The sequence below is a fragment of the Coregonus clupeaformis genome, chromosome 29, assembly GCF_020615455.1.
Source record: "Coregonus clupeaformis isolate EN_2021a chromosome 29, ASM2061545v1, whole genome shotgun sequence".
Classification (NCBI taxonomy): Eukaryota; Metazoa; Chordata; class Actinopteri; order Salmoniformes; family Salmonidae; genus Coregonus; species Coregonus clupeaformis.
The window spans coordinates 10,385,811-10,402,426 of NC_059220.1; the positions used below are offsets into that span (position 1 = coordinate 10,385,811).

The following is a 16,616-nucleotide window of genomic DNA, read 5'->3' on the forward strand; positions in this document are numbered from 1 at the left end:
CCAGCTGAAAAGTACCAGTGGCCTGGCTTTGGCCCCAAGTGAGAGCAGTTCCGCCGTAGCCATGATGGAAAGAGAAAAGTCTAAGCCTTTGGGGTAAAACACTGGGGTAAATCCTGTATGGAAATGCGCCAATAGAGCAGCTGGAAAACGAGCGAGTGCAGTGATCAGTAGCCTGGATCCCTCGCTGCTATAACAGATGAGGGCCCTGGAAGACACGGACAGTAAGAAGATGGTTAGAGTCTAAGCCAATCTTGACAAAATGCAGTGCAGAATAAGCTTGAGCGACGTATGTGTGTGTATAGCCTATATAGGCCAGTGTTGATACCCTGAAATCTATTTCTAAGATGCCGAGCAAACGAAGCTTACTGTTGTGAAGTGACCCTTAGCAGTAAGAGAAAGAGAAATCCTGAGCACAGGTCAACCAACCATCGAGAGCTTTAAGAGCTATGGTTTCTCGTGTAAACAGGAAACAAAGCGTCCGATTACCTGCGTGTGGAAGGCGTTCTATATTGCCTGTCAGATGGGTGAAATATAGATGTAGGGTTAGTCTAGCGCATTCATGCTATGTATGTATACGTTGAATAAATAAACAGGACATAACAGCAAACATCCATATGCTTATTGTTTCATATTCCCTTTTTATAAAATATTTCATAATAATTGAGAATGTATTTGAAATATGTAACTCAAATACATGTTTTAAAAATAAATAAATTGTGTCGAATATACAATTCGAACATTTATTCAAGCTATTAATAGCAAACATATTAAACGCTCTCTAGGCAAAGTTTTCTGAGATGACGCATTAGTCCTATAACTTTTTAAACACTCAGTTGAATATCATCACACAACCTAGGCTATATGTAGAAATTTACCCATACGTAACAATGTATGCACACATGACTGTAAATAAAAGCGTCTGCTAAATGGCATATTATTATTATTATTATTATTATTATTATATACATTTGTTTTGTATCTCGATTTTAGAAAAATGATGCAAGAGAGAGAAAGAGATATAAAATCGAACTTGTTAAGGCATACACAAATTGATGACACGACTAGAAAAATAAACAAATTAACAATCAAATCAAGGCCTGAGCTACGTTGGAATACAAACCAAATGTTTTACACAAGGATAATATTTAAAAGAAACATTGAAATACAAGTGTATTAGTAGCCTAAATGGAATGAGCAATATAGGCTATGACCCAACGGCCAACTCCGACAGTAACTTATTTTGTTTGTTTTTGTTTGTGTATTTATAAGTCAAAGTCAAGGCCTATAAATACTACATCATAAGATTCGTTGGCCTTACATTGGGCGCCACTTCGTGATGTACAAATATTCTCAATGTCTCGTGTTATTTATTTGGTTGGCGAGTGAAGACAGCCTTTACGCAAGTTAGGCTATCCATTTGAACTGAGGGAATGGAATACCATTTTCACTTTCATCATTTTGTGTTCTTTATATCACATGAATTCCTCACTGACTATATACGCAGCAAAAGCCAAACACTTGACTGTATTATTATATTCGGATTATTACATTGGTGATTTATCCTGTTGCCTAATTTATTGCTATGTATGATTCATAATCACAATAATAATATTATATTGTAACTTACCATTCCTGTGTAGTGCAACACATAATTGCAATTCATGGTGGCAGGGTAACCCTGTCTGTAGTTCCTACGGAAGAGAGGGGGTTGCCTTGCTGCACGAGCATATGTCATGTCAAACTTTCAATCCAATAGGAAAGCTGCTCTCTACAAACTCAAACTTTCATTGGCGGACCAAGCCTCCCGGTGAAGAAAAGTTTTGGAAGTCCGGCCCATGATTGTCTGGATTGAAATGTAAGCCTGTCTCCCCTGCCATCAGGAAACACATCGCGGATTTCTCCTTCTAGCAGCTATCCTAGTTCGGTTATCGCAGTAGCCTAACCGTGGCGTACGAGAGCGAGGATTTGTGCTCCCCTAGACAGGTTTCCAGACACCAGCTAAACTGGACGCGGAACTGGACGGAAGGTGTAACTCCGAGATCCCAATAATAATTTGCGGACTAAACGCAATGGGTAAGTTTATATGGAAACATTGTGTGCCGATGATTGAGTTAGTCTATAACAGGCATTCCTACCTCGTTCAAGGAACGAATTATACCTACATTCTAATGATTCGATTATGATTAGCCTATGTTGCTTGTATGGCGATTGTATGGATACACGGAATAGTATTTTTGCGCTTCAGTTGGTTTTTACGAAGGATTTTCCAATGACCATTATTAGTAGCCGATTGGTAAAACTAGCCTATAGCATAGACATGCGTAAAACACATTTGTACTGCAACTGTATCTTGAAATTAAAATACAATGGTATTACAATGTAGCAGTATGTTATGCACAAACTGAAAAATGTGCGGGGTTTTTATGAGCAGGGGGTAGGTAGCCTAATGGTGAGACATGTTTTTATTTTCATCACGCGCTAAATTGGGTTTTACGCATCTGTTTTGAGTGCATTATAAAGATATATATATATATATATATATATATATATTCTATATACATCCCAATACATTTAAGACAATCTCATATGCTGTAAATAAGCATTTAATTCGTCCTTAACCGGGTGGAAACGACATTGCAGACCGCATTAGCATGTAGGCATGATTAACAACACTAGTCATAATAGGGCCTTGTTGTGATTACAGACTACTACAGCTACACGTTGTCTAACTTAAGATGTGTGTTTCATTTAGCTGTCTCTGTATATGTTTCCATGACACCAGAGCCAGCCTTCGGAGAGGTGAATCAGCTCGGCGGTGTTTTCGTCAACGGCAGACCGCTACCCAACGCCATCCGGCTGCGGATTGTAGAACTCGCTCAGCTAGGCATCAGGCCTTGCGACATCAGCAGACAACTCCGGGTCTCCCACGGCTGCGTCAGCAAGATACTGGCCCGGTACAACGAGACTGGCTCTATACTCCCGGGAGCGATCGGTGGCAGCAAGCCACGGGTCACCACGCCATCAGTGGTCAAGCACATACGGACATACAAGCAGAGGGACCCGGGTATTTTCGCATGGGAGATCCGGGACAGGCTACTGGCTGACGGCGTTTGTGACAAATTTAATCTACCATCTGTGAGCTCCATCAGTCGGATCCTCCGCAACAAGATTGGCAATCTGTCCCAGCAGAGTCAGTATGAGTCCAGCAAGCAGTCGTCTCACCCACCACCTCAACCAACGCTACCATACAACCACATATACTCGTATCCGACCCCCATCGGAGCATCTGGGACCAAAGTACCGACTCCCCCGGGCATGCACTCCCTCCCTGGACACATGGCTATGCACAGGATATGGCCCTCATCGCACTCGGTAACAGATATTCTGGGGATTCGGTCGATAACTGAGCAACAAAGTAAGCATGATTTTTACTTTGGTACATGGGTAAAGAAATTGCATTTGTTAATAGTTAAAATTCATAGGAAAACGCATGGGTCAGCAGGGGATGCGTGTGCGTACTTGCGTGTGTACGTGCGTGTAGTGGGCCTTGTCGCAAGGTAGGCAGATGTGTAACTTTAAAAATTTTGAGTTAGGCAGTTTTTATCAGGATCATTATTCAATATTATGAGCAATGCACATAGGTATAACAGTATGAGTGCATTAAGGCCTACTAATAACAGATAAAAGATAAACAACTTTTCTCAATAAAAGAGTGACTCTTCTGGAACGAACTGCGAACATAAATTGGCTTTCTAAGTTAGTGATGTGTTATTTGCCAGAATCGGTGAGTGCATGTATTAGTAACGTTTAGTTCCTAGTTCAAACGGTTGCATTAAAACAGATGGTTGAAGGAAGGCTTGGGGCGGATGTGGAATATTAGTGGGATAACGAAGGGAAGGCGCAGCGGTGCACGAGGAGATGAACTCAAATCAAAATGAGGTGTTCAAAGCTTTGCCCTGCCATGTCTTGCAGCCATACATTTGTCCTTGCCTTACTTCAAAATACACACCCCTGCAATGCAGTTTCACACGCTTTTAGCCTATCATACTGCTTCAATAGGCTATACGGGGCTACATTGAACTAGGCTACTGAAGGCCTGTGTTGTTGCGTAAAGACCCTATCTAAGTTTAGAGAACTTGTTTTTGTTAGTTACAGTCATGATTGGAAAGTTCGTTTTCACTATGTTACCACAAATACTATTCTGTTTTGGAAACAATGTAGCCTAAATAAATATGACCTCCATAAATAATAATAAATGACTTTTCTTGTGAATAAGATTTTTAAGGACAACGTTTTTTTGTTTTAGCAAAGAGAGTGTTAGATGTCAGTCGACCGCCTATGCGCTTGTCATAACCGTTCTTCTGTCAGAAGTTAGAACGCTCTCGGGTCTCACCGCCTTGTAGATAGAAACATGCCACTCTCCTTAGAGCTTGTATAGTAGACCTCTTTAGATCCGGGAGGCCGCGGCCATTCCATGTCTTAACTTAACTCCAACAATCAAACAACAAGGCTTCGCCACTCAAACGCAGCGCAGATCTTCAAGCCGAACAAGAAATCCCGGGGAGGAATGTGTTCTCAAAGGATGCCTTTATAAACAATTTATGCATTTCCAAATTATTAGCAGATGTTTGCGGCAGGTTTTGAAAGTCGAAATAAGTATAATGTACACTGAATGACGTGAGGTCTTTTAGCGCCACAATCACCTCGACAGGTTTTCATTTTTTTTTTTTTACCTGACTATGCTATGATATGGCCTATTATAGATCTGCTGTTGGGTTTACATTACAACATGGAGGGAATACTCAATACAGTAAGCCTATTCTAAGACGAAGAGCGTAAAAAAATATCACTAAGACGCAAATGGCGAGCACAGGCCTCATGCGTAAAACTATAGGCTTAGCGTAAAACTATAGGCTATGCGTAAAAACTATACGCTTAACGTAAAGATGCGTAAAACATAATATGAGTTGCATTTGAAATATGTCGATATTTGGAAAGGCATTGGTCATCAAATGGCACTGTCACACACACACACACACACACTACGCCACGCCACGCCAGGCCACGCCTACCGTGCCATCAAGAAAGTGAGATAACATTCATCCTTCCTCGAAAAAACTTAAGACAGCTTTGTCAGCGAAGGATTATTCAAGAAAAAGACCCCCCAAAAGACTCAAACCTTTTAGACGTACAACAAATATTTCATAAATGTCTATATGCACAAAATAGACAACTACAAGTACAACTTGATTTGATGAAAGAAAGTAAAGTGGGTTGAGAAAGAAAATAATCGACTCAGTGGTCTTCTCAAGTTACAACACTTGTGGGCTTGCTTTTCTTATTCTAAACGTTGGGAACCGTGTATAATACAATATCCATCACGTTCAAAGCGGAAACGGTTCAAGTAAATCTAATTTGTCCCCACAGGAAGACGGGCTTGGTTAAATGTTCCTGACAATTACACGAAAGAATCGTCTTACTGCATTCCTTTTAGCAATGAGCTGCTTCGGTATGATCAGTAGGCTAATGCAAAGCCACACACATATACGGGTTTTCCAGGGTTCTGAGGAATTACTTCAGACCATGTAAATAGAGAAATGACTAGGGCTAGGCGCCCTCTGCAGTAGGCCTAATTCAGATTTGTCTATACATATGCAAAAACGGATTTTAAGACAACCATAGCCCTAGCCATTTCTCTATTTACGTGGTCGGATCTGAAGTAATTCCTCGCAAATGATGATCGTTACCATTTCAAGTATTTTCCGTATTTTTGCTAAAAAGCTGTATAGTTATTAAGGTGAGATGAATGCCTACAATAGATGGGAGTGGTAGCGTGAAGTCTCTTCGGTTAACCTCCTCTGATTTCCCTCTCCTCTGTCTCTGTGTCTCTTTGTTTTGCCCCATGCAGTTAGTGACAGTTCGTCCTTTCCCAGTTCTAAACTAGAAGAATGGAGCGTTATAAACATGACTAATTTTCCGCAGTCAGCAAGTTCTCCACTAGTCAATGGCCTGCAGCATAAACCACCGCATTCTATAGAACCTGAAGTAAAATACACACAGGTAAAAGGATACATCTCCTTTTCTATAGAATTCCGTCCTCATCCATCTTTAGCCTAATTTGTGTTCATCACAAGGTCAAGTACAATATGATGACCTTCAAGTGTAGTGTCTCACACTTATTGTGTAATCAATATACGAGCTGAGTGTGCTTTCTTGGTGCTTTCAATCATATTGACACGCTACCTCCTCTGGGTGTATGCCTCTAGACAAGGCACCGACCACACCGCAGTGTATGGGCCTATAGGCTACTGTGGGTTGTTCTATTCGGCTCCATGGCATACTGTGCTCTTACATTGTTATTACGTATTGTAGTTTTGTGTCCATCACTGGCATATGATTGATTCAGTTCTGTGACAAATTAGCCATGAACCTGGAACCTCAGAACCCATCAATTTCCTTGCAGGTGATAGCATGTTGACAACTTGACATATATGATGTACTGAGAAGCTCAACGGCGGTCATTAGCATAGCACGCCAAATGTACATTTGAATAGACCGGCTTTTCCCTTACGAAAACAGATTGCAGTCAGAGTGCAGTATACCTGCAGTATGCTGCAAATACTGCGTCCAAACTAACACCGTTTTTTTACTGCAGTATTTTTCAGTGTAACTGTAGTTAGAGTGCAGTATAACTGCAGTTCAACTGCACTACACCGCAGTTATTCTGCAATTACTGCGTCCAAAATACCACAGTCGACTGCAGTTACTGCACTTTTAGCTGTTTCAATTGCAATCTTTTTTTGTAAGGGTTGTACAAGTTCCGTTTGAATAATACTCTAAATATAGCGATATTCTATAGCCAAACGTTGTATGGGGGGTAACATATTTAATTTGTAATTTTTTCAGCAAAAGCTCTTGGTATTTTGTACTTTGCAGCCACTTGCCTTTATCTTATAAGGTTTAGGGATATGAAAGAATAAGAAAGAAACTAAACTTCTCAAGTCATCTTCTATTATACCAGGAAACTTGACCAGAGGCATCAGGTCGTCCTGCTGACGTCGATTTACATAATTGGACACGTTTCTACAGTTTTTTTTTTTTTTGCAAGAGAAAATCCATTGGCACAAAACAGACCGATTGACCGACTAAGATAATCATAACAGTTATTGGATAAATATTATTTAAATGTTTTTATTTTTGTGTGTTATGGTTGTATATTTTATGCTGATCATCAGGATTGCCTAATTTCATGGCATTTCCATATTGTCTTAACCAACGTGTTAAAATAACTAATATTAGGCCTAATGTAAATGAATAACAAGACTGAAGTTTAAATAATTAAAACGTAATTACACATTTATATATTTTGGCCAGTAGACTAGGCTACATTTATGTTAACAATTAACCCCCAATAATGATTTACACGCTGATCTAATAGAAGCTGAAAGGTATTGCTGAAATTGTGGTAAATTCCATCGAAGCTTATCCCACTAATAGGCCTAGTCGAATAACAGATTATATTTTAGTGTGTATAGACGTTTTTTTAATTCCAAAAGTTTCACGAAGAACATGTCACTAAACTCGGTGTTAGTCTTGTGTTAGAAAATATGGTGCATTTTATGTTGCATAATATATCGACTGCAAGGGTGCAAACAACGTGTGAGGTGGAGGCACGAGGTAGTTGACACAGAGTGTGAGCGCGAGCTTGCATGAATGATATAGTGTGTGTGAGAGAGGAAGTGAGAGGGGGAGGCATGCATAGTTGGTATGATATATCGTCGGGGGCAAGCGAGATAATGCCAAAACGAATTCTGGGGTCTTGACGCCCATAACGCCTGGTGGAAAAAGGCGCACGGGACCTTTTCAAATTGTATAATGTGAAGTGAATTGATCGATATTCAAGTATGGTGTTATCAAATTTCTGTGATTGTTTGCTGTTTATACACGCAGCATTGAAACCACCCTTGAGACCAAAAGACTGGCGAATTATGACCAGTTGCATGATGATACATGGAGAAATCGATTTATTCAATAGACTACTGTTTGATGCATCAATGGGGACAAATAATGCAGAAAAACACATGCGGTGGTGATATAACTCGTTCGGATAAAAAATACTAAATCAAAATGCAGGCCTAATGCATTTTGCAGATAGCCTATACATGGCATAATCAGTCATAGGTCAAGTTATTTTTTATATTTTTACTTTATTTTATTCAAAGGTTTCAATAAGCAAATTATTTAGTTTTGAGATTTTGTATGTCAAAGTCTAATTTACATTTTAGTCATTTAGCAGACGCTCTTATCCAGAGCGATTTACAGTTAGTGAGTGCATACATTCTTTTTCATACTGCCCCCCCGTGGGAATCGAACCCACAACCCTGGCGTTGCAAGCGCCATGCTCTACCAACTGAGCTACACGGGACCTAATCTAATGTCATCATCACAATATAAAACATACTTATAATCCGATCAATTTTCAACTATTTGGATTGTAATTTGTACGGTTTTAATGGATTCAAACGCCCCATTTTCAAAGTATGGCTTTCTCTGCGTGCCACAGGCTTCTATAGGCCTATAGTGGCCAACGGGACTTCATTTGTTGATGATAAACTAGGCCTACTGATGTACTGAATCCTTTCCAAATGGGGCATATAGACCCATATTTCAAAACACTATACACACACTGCAGTCTGCACGCACTTTCAAAACACATAACAACACGCCCGCCCTCTCCCCATTCACATCCACAGTCCTTCCTTATAATAAAAGTAGACTTGTGGCGACTGAAGTAAGAAGGAGTGGGCATTTTCAAAAAGCTGAAGGTCAATTGCCATATAATTCATTATGTCCAAATTCAATTTTAGCAAAAATAATGTTTTTTTCGTTCAAGTGTCAGCGAACAGCGCAGTATAAGCTATGCAGCTGCAATGGCACAGCTATTTACTGATGTGAAACATGAAAAATAAATAACTCCTTCCCAATGACAGGTCAATAAAGCATGTATAGATTAACCCACACGCAAGCATTTGAAAATAAAAAATAAAATGTAATGAATTCAAGATGTAGCTTATATCTGGCTTATAGCTACAGTACACGCAGTGCTTGAAGTTCTCTTAACCGTAGGCCTACATGAGTTGTCCCAGTCATGCGCCGCAGGGTGTATCATGTCACTCTTTGGAAGAATAATTGGATCATTACATTTCCATTTAAGGTAATGACACGCATATCCATAAACAGCGCCGGCGGCTCGGATGTAATCTTTAAATGCCTTTCTTACGTGCAGGTACTCTAGAGTCGATAGGATCACTTTTATCAGACATAATAGCAACATAACGAAGACCAGTAGGTTTCACGCTAATGACAAATCACTGGTTTTGACTGACTTTTGGATACGACGGAATTTTTCCTATAATTATGATTTGTTAGCCTATTAGGCCACACCATTTGATGCATTTCCATATAGTCTACTGTCGTCTAAATACCCCGAGAGTGGATTCTAATAAATATGATAAAATATGTATTATTACAGGCTGCCTTGTACAGCATATGTTTTCTTATTTTATATGATCCTTATGTGTAGGCCTATTCAGTAGCCACCTATTCCAATTCAAATTGCTTTTATCCGTCGATATAGGCTATTTGTGATTATTCTCAGATCAGCCGTCTTGTATAACATAAAAGCATGAAAACGATAACCAACAAGAAAGCGAATTATGTAACGAAATAAAAAACTAGAATTAAATTGGTAAGCTTGCCTTTTCCATTTGACAGAATTTACTGAAGAGTGCTAGCCATTAAAATAACTATTGCGCGCCACAAGCAAGCCAAGGGCTATGTATTTTTCTAAGCATGACTTCACATTGAATATTGAGGAATAAAGGAGGGAAACAAACAAAAGTAAGTCTATACGAAAAGCAATTTGTGTAGAATATCAGAATTCGAATAAACTGAATTTATTCGTGTGACGTGTGTATTTATTGATTTATCATTATCCAATACCGGAAAAACAATTGTACCAAGTTAAAATATGTGCAATATGGGCTAGGTAGGCTAGGCTACTTCATGAACTATGTTATTAGTTTTTAAATAATTTCAATATCTTGAAAAAACATAAATTAAAAGCTGTGTAGGCCTATGGAAAATATTCAGTAGGAGAACATTAGATACATTAACCGTAAACTAAAATGGCATAATGTAAGTAGGCCAACGGCATTTTGCTTCCTGAAATACAAAACATCACTTAAATTATAGGCCTAGGCTCCATAAAAACTAAAAGCCTTTAGAATCTGAGTAATGCACGTGCATCTTCATGACTGTAAATGTCCGTCGAAATAAAAAAATAATACAGGCATTGGGTCTTATGTCGAGGAATTCCTGGACAAATACTATACAGCAACGACAATGATCTCCTCTCTCCCGCAGAAACCATTCTGATTCCCAGAAGTCATAGAATAGACCACACACGGATATAATATGTAAGGCATAATGTTGAAACAATTAGGTGAATTCTCCAAGTTATGTTTTGTCATGGTGCCAAAAAGTTGCTCATGCTTGTTTAACCCTCTGTACATTTCTTTCCCTTTCCCTTGTTCATTTCTGTCATCCCACATCTCCTCTCTCCCCCCTCTCAACAAACCCTCAACTTCTCCAAACCTCCATTCACCCTCTCTTCTCTTACCTCACCTGTCACCTCTCTACCTTTAACCTACAGTACAGAACATTCTAACTCAACCCTCACCTAACTCTCACTTCTCCCTTTACTCTCTCCTTTTCCTCATCTCTCTCCAGTCCACTTCCCTCACTCCCCACCAATACCACATTTCCCTAGTGCCTCTTCTCCTCCCCTTCTGTCTCTCTCCTCTCTCTCTCTACCTCTGTCTAACCTGGTCTCTCCTGTCTCTCTACCTCATTCAACCGCTGTGTAACTCTCTCTCTCTCTCTCTCTCTCTCTCTCTCTCTCTCTCTCTCTCTCTCTCTCTCTCTCTCTCTCTCTCTCTCTCTCTCTCTAATCTTGTCTTTCCTCTCTCTACCTCACTATACCTCTGTCTAACCTGGTCTCTCTCTACCTCACTCTACCTCTGTCTAACCAGGTCTCTTCTCTCTCTACCTCTGTCTAACCTGGTCTCTCTCTCTCTCTCTCTCTCTCTCTCTCTCTCTCTCTCTCTCTCTCTCTCTCTCTCTCTCTCTCTCTCTCTCTCTCTCTCTCTCTCTACCTCCCTCTACTTCACTCTACCTATATCTAACCTGGTCTCTCCTCTCTCTACCTCACTCTACCTCTGTCCAAACAGGTGTCTCCTCTCTCTCTCTACCTCACTCTACCTCTGTCTAACCTGGTCTCTCTCCTATCTCTCTCTCTCTCTCTCTCTCTCTCTCTCTCACTCTCTCTCCCTCCCTCCCTCCCTCCCTCCCTCTGTCTAACCTGGTCTCTCCTCTCTCTACATCTGTCCAACCAGGTGCCTCACTCTACCTCTGTCCAACCAGGTGTCTCCTCTCTCTCTCTCTCTCTCTCTCTCTCTCTCTCTCTCTCTCTCTCTCTCTCTCTCTCTCTCTCTCTCTCTCTCTCTCTCTCTCTCTCTCTCTCTCTCTCTCTCTCTCTCTCTACCTCTTTCTAACCTGGTCTCTCCCCACTCTTCCTCTGTCTAACTAGGTCTCTCCTCTCTCTACCTCACTCTACCTCTGTCCAACCAGGTGCCTCACTCTACCTCTGTCCAACCAGGTGTCTCCTCTCTCTCTCTCTCTCTCTCTCTCTCTCTCTCTCTCTCTCTCTCTCTCTCTCTCTCTCTCTCTCTCTCTCTCTCTCTCTCTCTCTCTCTCTCTCTCTCTCTCTCTCTCTCTCTCTCTCTCTCTCTCCCTCCTCCCTCACTCCCTCCATCTGTCTAACCTGGTCTCTCCTCTCTCTCTACCTCACTCTACCTCTGTCCAAACAGGTGTCTCCTCTCTCTCTCTACCTCACTCTACCTATATCTAACCTGGTCTCTCCTCTCTCTACCTCACTCTACCTCTGTCCAAACAGGTGTCTCCTCTCTCTCTCTACCTCACTCTACCTCTGTCTATCCTGGTCCCTCTCTCTCTGCCTCGCTCTACCTCTGTCTACCCTGGTCTCTCCTCTCTCTCTCTACCTCACTCTACCTATATCTAACCTGGTCTCTCCTCTCTCTACATCTGTCTAACCATGTCTCTCTTCTCTCTCTACCTCTGTCTAACCTGGTCTCTCTCTCTCTCTCGCTCTCTCTCTCTCTCTCTCTCTCTCTCTCTCTCTCTCTCTCTCTCTCTCTCTCTCTCTCTCTCTCTCTCTCTCTCTCTCTCTCTCTCTCTCTCTCTCTCTCTCTCTCTCTCTCTCTCTCTCTCTCTCTAATCTTGTCTTTCCTCTCTCTACCTCTCTCTACCTCTGTCTAACCTGGTCTCTCCTCGCTCTACCTCACTCTACCTCTGTCTGTCTAACCTGGTCTCTCTCTCTCTCTCTCTAATCTTGTCTTTCCTCTCTCTACCTCTCTCTACCTCTTTCTAACCTGGTCTCTCCCCACTCTTCCTCTGTCTAACCAGGTCTCTCCTATCTCTACCTCTGTCTAACCTGGTCTCTCTCTACCTCACTCTACCTGACTCTACCTCTATCTAACCTGGTCTCTCCTCTCTCTCTCTACCCCACTATACATCTGTCTAACCAGGTCTCTCCTATTTCTCTCTACCTCACTCTACCTCTGTTGTCTAACCAAGTTTCTCCTCTCTTTACCTCACTCTACCTCTGTCTAAACTGGTCTCTCTCTCTACCTCTTTCTAACCTGGTCTCTCCCCACTCTTCCTCTGTCTAACTAGGTCTCTCCTCTCTCTCTACCTCACTCTACCTATATCTAACCTGGTCTCTCCTCTCTCTACCTCACTCTACCTCTGTCCAACCAGGTGTCTCCTCTCTCTCTCTCTCTCTCTCTCTCTCTCTCTCTCTCTCTCTCTCTCTCTCTCTCTCTCTCTCTCTCTCTCTCTCTCTCTCTCTCTCTCTCTCTCTCTCTCTCTCTCTCTCTCTCTCTCTCTCCCTCCCTCCCTCCCCTCCCTCTGTCTAACCTGGTCTCTCCCCTCTCTGCCTCGCTCTACCTCTGTCTAACCTGGTCTCTCCTCCCCATCTCTCTACCTCACTCTACCTATATCTAACCTGGTCTCTCCTCTCTCTACCTCACTCTACCTCTGTCCAAACAGGTGTCTCCTCTCTCTCTCTGCCTCGCTCTACCTCTGTCTAACCTGGTCTCTCCCCTCTCTACCTCTTTCTAACCAGGTTCTCCTCTCTCTACCTCACTATACTTCTGTCTAACATGGTCTCTCACTACCTCACTCTACCTGACTCTACCTCTATCTAACCAGGTCTCTCTTTTCTCTCTACCTCACTCTACCTCTGTCCGTCTAACCTGGTCTCTCTCTCTCTACCTCCCTCTACTTCACTCTACCTATATCTAACCTGGTCTCTCCTCTCTCTACCTCACTCTACCTCTGTCCAAACAGGTGTCTCCTCTCTCTCTCTACCTCACTCTACCTCTGTCTAACCTGGTCCCTCTGTCTCTGCCTCGCTCTACCCCTGTCTAACCTGGTCTCTACCTCACTCTACCTCTGTCTAACCTGGTCTCTCTCCTATCTCTCTCTACCCCTGTCTAACCTGGTCTCTCCCCACTCTTCCTCTGTCTAACCAGGTCTCTCTCTCTCTCTCTCTCTCTCTCTCTCTCTCTCTCTCTCTCTCTCTCTCTCTCTCTCTCTCTCTCTCTCTCTCTCTCTCTCTCTCTCTCTCTCTCTCTCTCTCTCTCTCTCTCTCTCTCTCTCTCTGCCTCGCTCTACCTCTGTCTACCCTGGTCTCTCCTCTCTCTCTCTACCTCACTCTACCTATATCTAACCTGGTATCTCCTCTCTCTACATCTGTCTAACCATGTCTCTCTTCTCTCTCTACCTCTGTCTAACCTGGTCTCTCTCTCTCTCTCTCTCTCTCTCTCTCTCTCTCTCTCTCTCTCTCTCTCTCTCTCTCTCTCTCTCTCTCTCTCTCTCTCTCTCTCTTTCTCTAATCTTGTCTTTCCTCTCTCTACCTCTCTCTACCTCTGTCTAACCTGGTCTCTCCTCGCTCTACCTCACTCTACCTCTGTCTGTCTAACCTGGTCTCTCTCTCTCTCTCTCTCTAATCTTGTCTTTCCTCTCTCTACCTCTCTCTACCTCTTTCTAACCTGGTCTCTCCCCACTCTTCCTCTGTCTAACCAGGTCTCTCCTATCTCTACCTCTGTCTAACCTGGTCTCTCTCTACCTCACTCTACCTGACTCTACCTCTATCTAACCTGGTCTCTCCTCTCTCTCTCTACCCCACTATACATCTGTCTAACCAGGTCTCTCATATTTCTCTCTACCTCACTCTACCTCTGTTGTCTAACCAAGTTTCTCCTCTCTTTACCTCACTCTACCTCTGTCTAAACTGGTCTCTCTCTCTACCTCTTTCTAACCTGGTCTCTCCCCACTCTTCCTCTGTCTAACTAGGTCTCTCCTCTCTCTGCCTCGCTCTACCCCTGTCTAACCTGGTCTCTACCTCACTCTACCTCTGTCTAACCAGGTCTCTCTCCTATCTCTCTCTACCCCTGTCTAACCTGGTCTCTCCCCACTCTTCCTCTGTCTAACCAGGTCTCTCTCTCTCTCTCTCTCTCTCTCTCTCTCTCTCTCTCTCTCTCTCTCTCTCTCTCTCTCTCTCTCTCTCTCTCTCTCTCTCTCTCTCTCTCTCTCTCTCTACCTCCCTCTACTTCACTCTACCTATATCTAACCTGGTCTCTCCTCTCTCTACCTCACTCTACCTCTGTCCAAACAGGTGTCTCCTCTCTCTCTCTACCTCACTCTACCTCTGTCTACCCTGGTCTCTCCTCTCTCTCTACCTCACTCTACCTATATCTAACCTGGTCTCTCCTCTCTCTACCTCACTCTACCTCTGTCCAAACAGGTGTCTCCTCTCTCTCTCTACCTCACTCTACCTCTGTCTAACCTGGTCCCTCTCTCTCTGCCTCGCTCTACCCCTGTCTAACCTGGTCTCTACCTCACTCTACCTCTGTCTAACCAGGTCTCTCTCCTATCTCTCTCTACCCCTGTCTAACCTGGTCTCTCCCCACTCTTCCTCTGTCTAACCAGGTCTCTCTCTCTCTCTCTCTCTCTCTCTCTCTCTCTCTCTCTCTCTCTCTCTCTCTCTCTCTCTCTCTCTCTCTCTCTCTCTCTCTCTCTCTCTCTCTCTCTCTCTCTCTCTCTCTCTCTCTCTCTCTCTCTCTCTCTCTCTCTACCTCCCTCTACTTCACTCTACCTATATCTAACCTGGTCTCTCCTCTCTCTACCTCACTCTACCTCTGTCCAAACAGGTGTCTCCTCTCTCTCTCTACCTCACTCTACCTCTGTCTACCCTGGTCTCTCCTCTCTCTCTACCGCACTCTACCACTGTCTAACCAGGTCTCTCCTCTCTCTACCTCACTATACCTCTGTCAAACATGGTCTCTCTCTACCTCACTCTACCTCAGTCTAATATGGTCTCTCTCTACCTCACTCTACCTCTGTCTAACCTGGTGTCTCACTCTCTACCTCATTCTACCTGACTCTACCTCTATCTAACCTGGTCTCTCCTCTCTCTCTCTACCTGACTCTACTTCTGTCTAACCTGGTCTCTCTCTCTCTCTCTCTCTCTCTCTCTCTCTCTCTCTCTCTCTCTCTCTCTCTCTCTCTCTCTGACACAGAGTGTCTTGCCCAAGCACAGTGAACTGTTATGTCGCTCTCTACCTACCTCACCTTGTTTCTCTCCTCCCTATCTATTGTCTCACCATCTCTCTCCCCTCTCTCTCTCCCCTCTCTCTCTCCCTTCTCCCTGACAGATGCAGAGTGGCTTGCCCACAGTGAACAGTTATGTCACAGCACCCAGTATCCCGGCCTACCCCCCTCCCACCCCAGTGTCGCCCTACATGGGGTACAGCGCCACCACGTCGGCCTATGTGACCGGTCCCACATGGCAGCCGCCCAGTGGCAGTGCGCTCTCTCACCACAGCTGTGACAACATTGCCTCCTCGCTGACCTTCAAAGGTATGACAGCCCACCACCGTGACAACATCCATGCCCACGCCGTCAGCGCCTCAGCACTGTAGAACACAGACAGACGGGCGGACGGACGGAGAGAGAGGGAAGAAGAGGGGGAGCAGGACAGACGGACGGACGGGCAGACTGAGAGAAAAGAGGAGGGAGGAAGGAAGCGAGAGGGAGCAGGACAGACGGACGGACGGGCAGACAGAGAAAGGAGGAGGGAGGAAGGAGGCGAGAGGGTCCTGTGTTAGCTCATCACAAACAATCACCTCTTTTGTATTTATATGAAGGACCACACCTAGGACCCATATCCATCACAACATTCTCTTCCATATAACATGGTGTGGAGAACTCAAGTTAACACATGGAAGGAAAGGTTTGCCACACTATCTACAGACAGGACACTGTTCTGTTTGTTGTCCAGCAGACAGCTCACAAGACAGGTCAGATGTATTGAAGGACTGACTGACTGTTTCTCATTGAGGGACATTGTGCCATCCTCATCAAGAGCTTGTCTCTTAAACCCATTTCTGCACACATCTCTGCAAATGTTT

General features: G+C 43.4%; 1 protein-coding gene across 3 annotated transcripts; it reads left to right on the forward strand.

Annotated features, from left to right (window-relative positions):
* Positions 1-1,897: 1,897 nt before the first annotated feature.
* Positions 1,898-16,209, forward strand: LOC121544657 (paired box protein Pax-1-like). 3 transcript variants are annotated; one of them, XM_041854688.1, is made up of 3 exons: positions 1,898-2,073; positions 2,753-3,372; positions 15,861-16,209. In XM_041854688.1, the coding sequence occupies exons 1-3, from the start codon at positions 2,070-2,072 to the stop codon at positions 16,125-16,127; spliced, it is 891 nt and encodes a 296-aa protein (XP_041710622.1). In that variant the 5' UTR covers positions 1,898-2,069; the 3' UTR covers positions 16,128-16,209. The 3 variants fall into 3 exon arrangements, with proteins under 3 accessions (XP_041710622.1, XP_041710623.1, XP_041710624.1); XM_041854689.1 differs by having other exon boundaries at positions 2,783-3,372; XM_041854690.2 differs by having other exon boundaries at positions 2,753-3,415; positions 15,861-16,119.
* The last annotated feature ends 407 nt before the right edge of the window (positions 16,210-16,616 follow it).

Excerpts from the sequence above, each read along its gene's own strand:
- LOC121544657 (XM_041854688.1), top strand. Across the intron at positions 3,373-15,860 it reads TATGGCCCTCATCGCACTCG|ATGCAGAGTGGCTTGCCCAC; the intron begins GTAACAGATATT and ends TCTCCCTGACAG.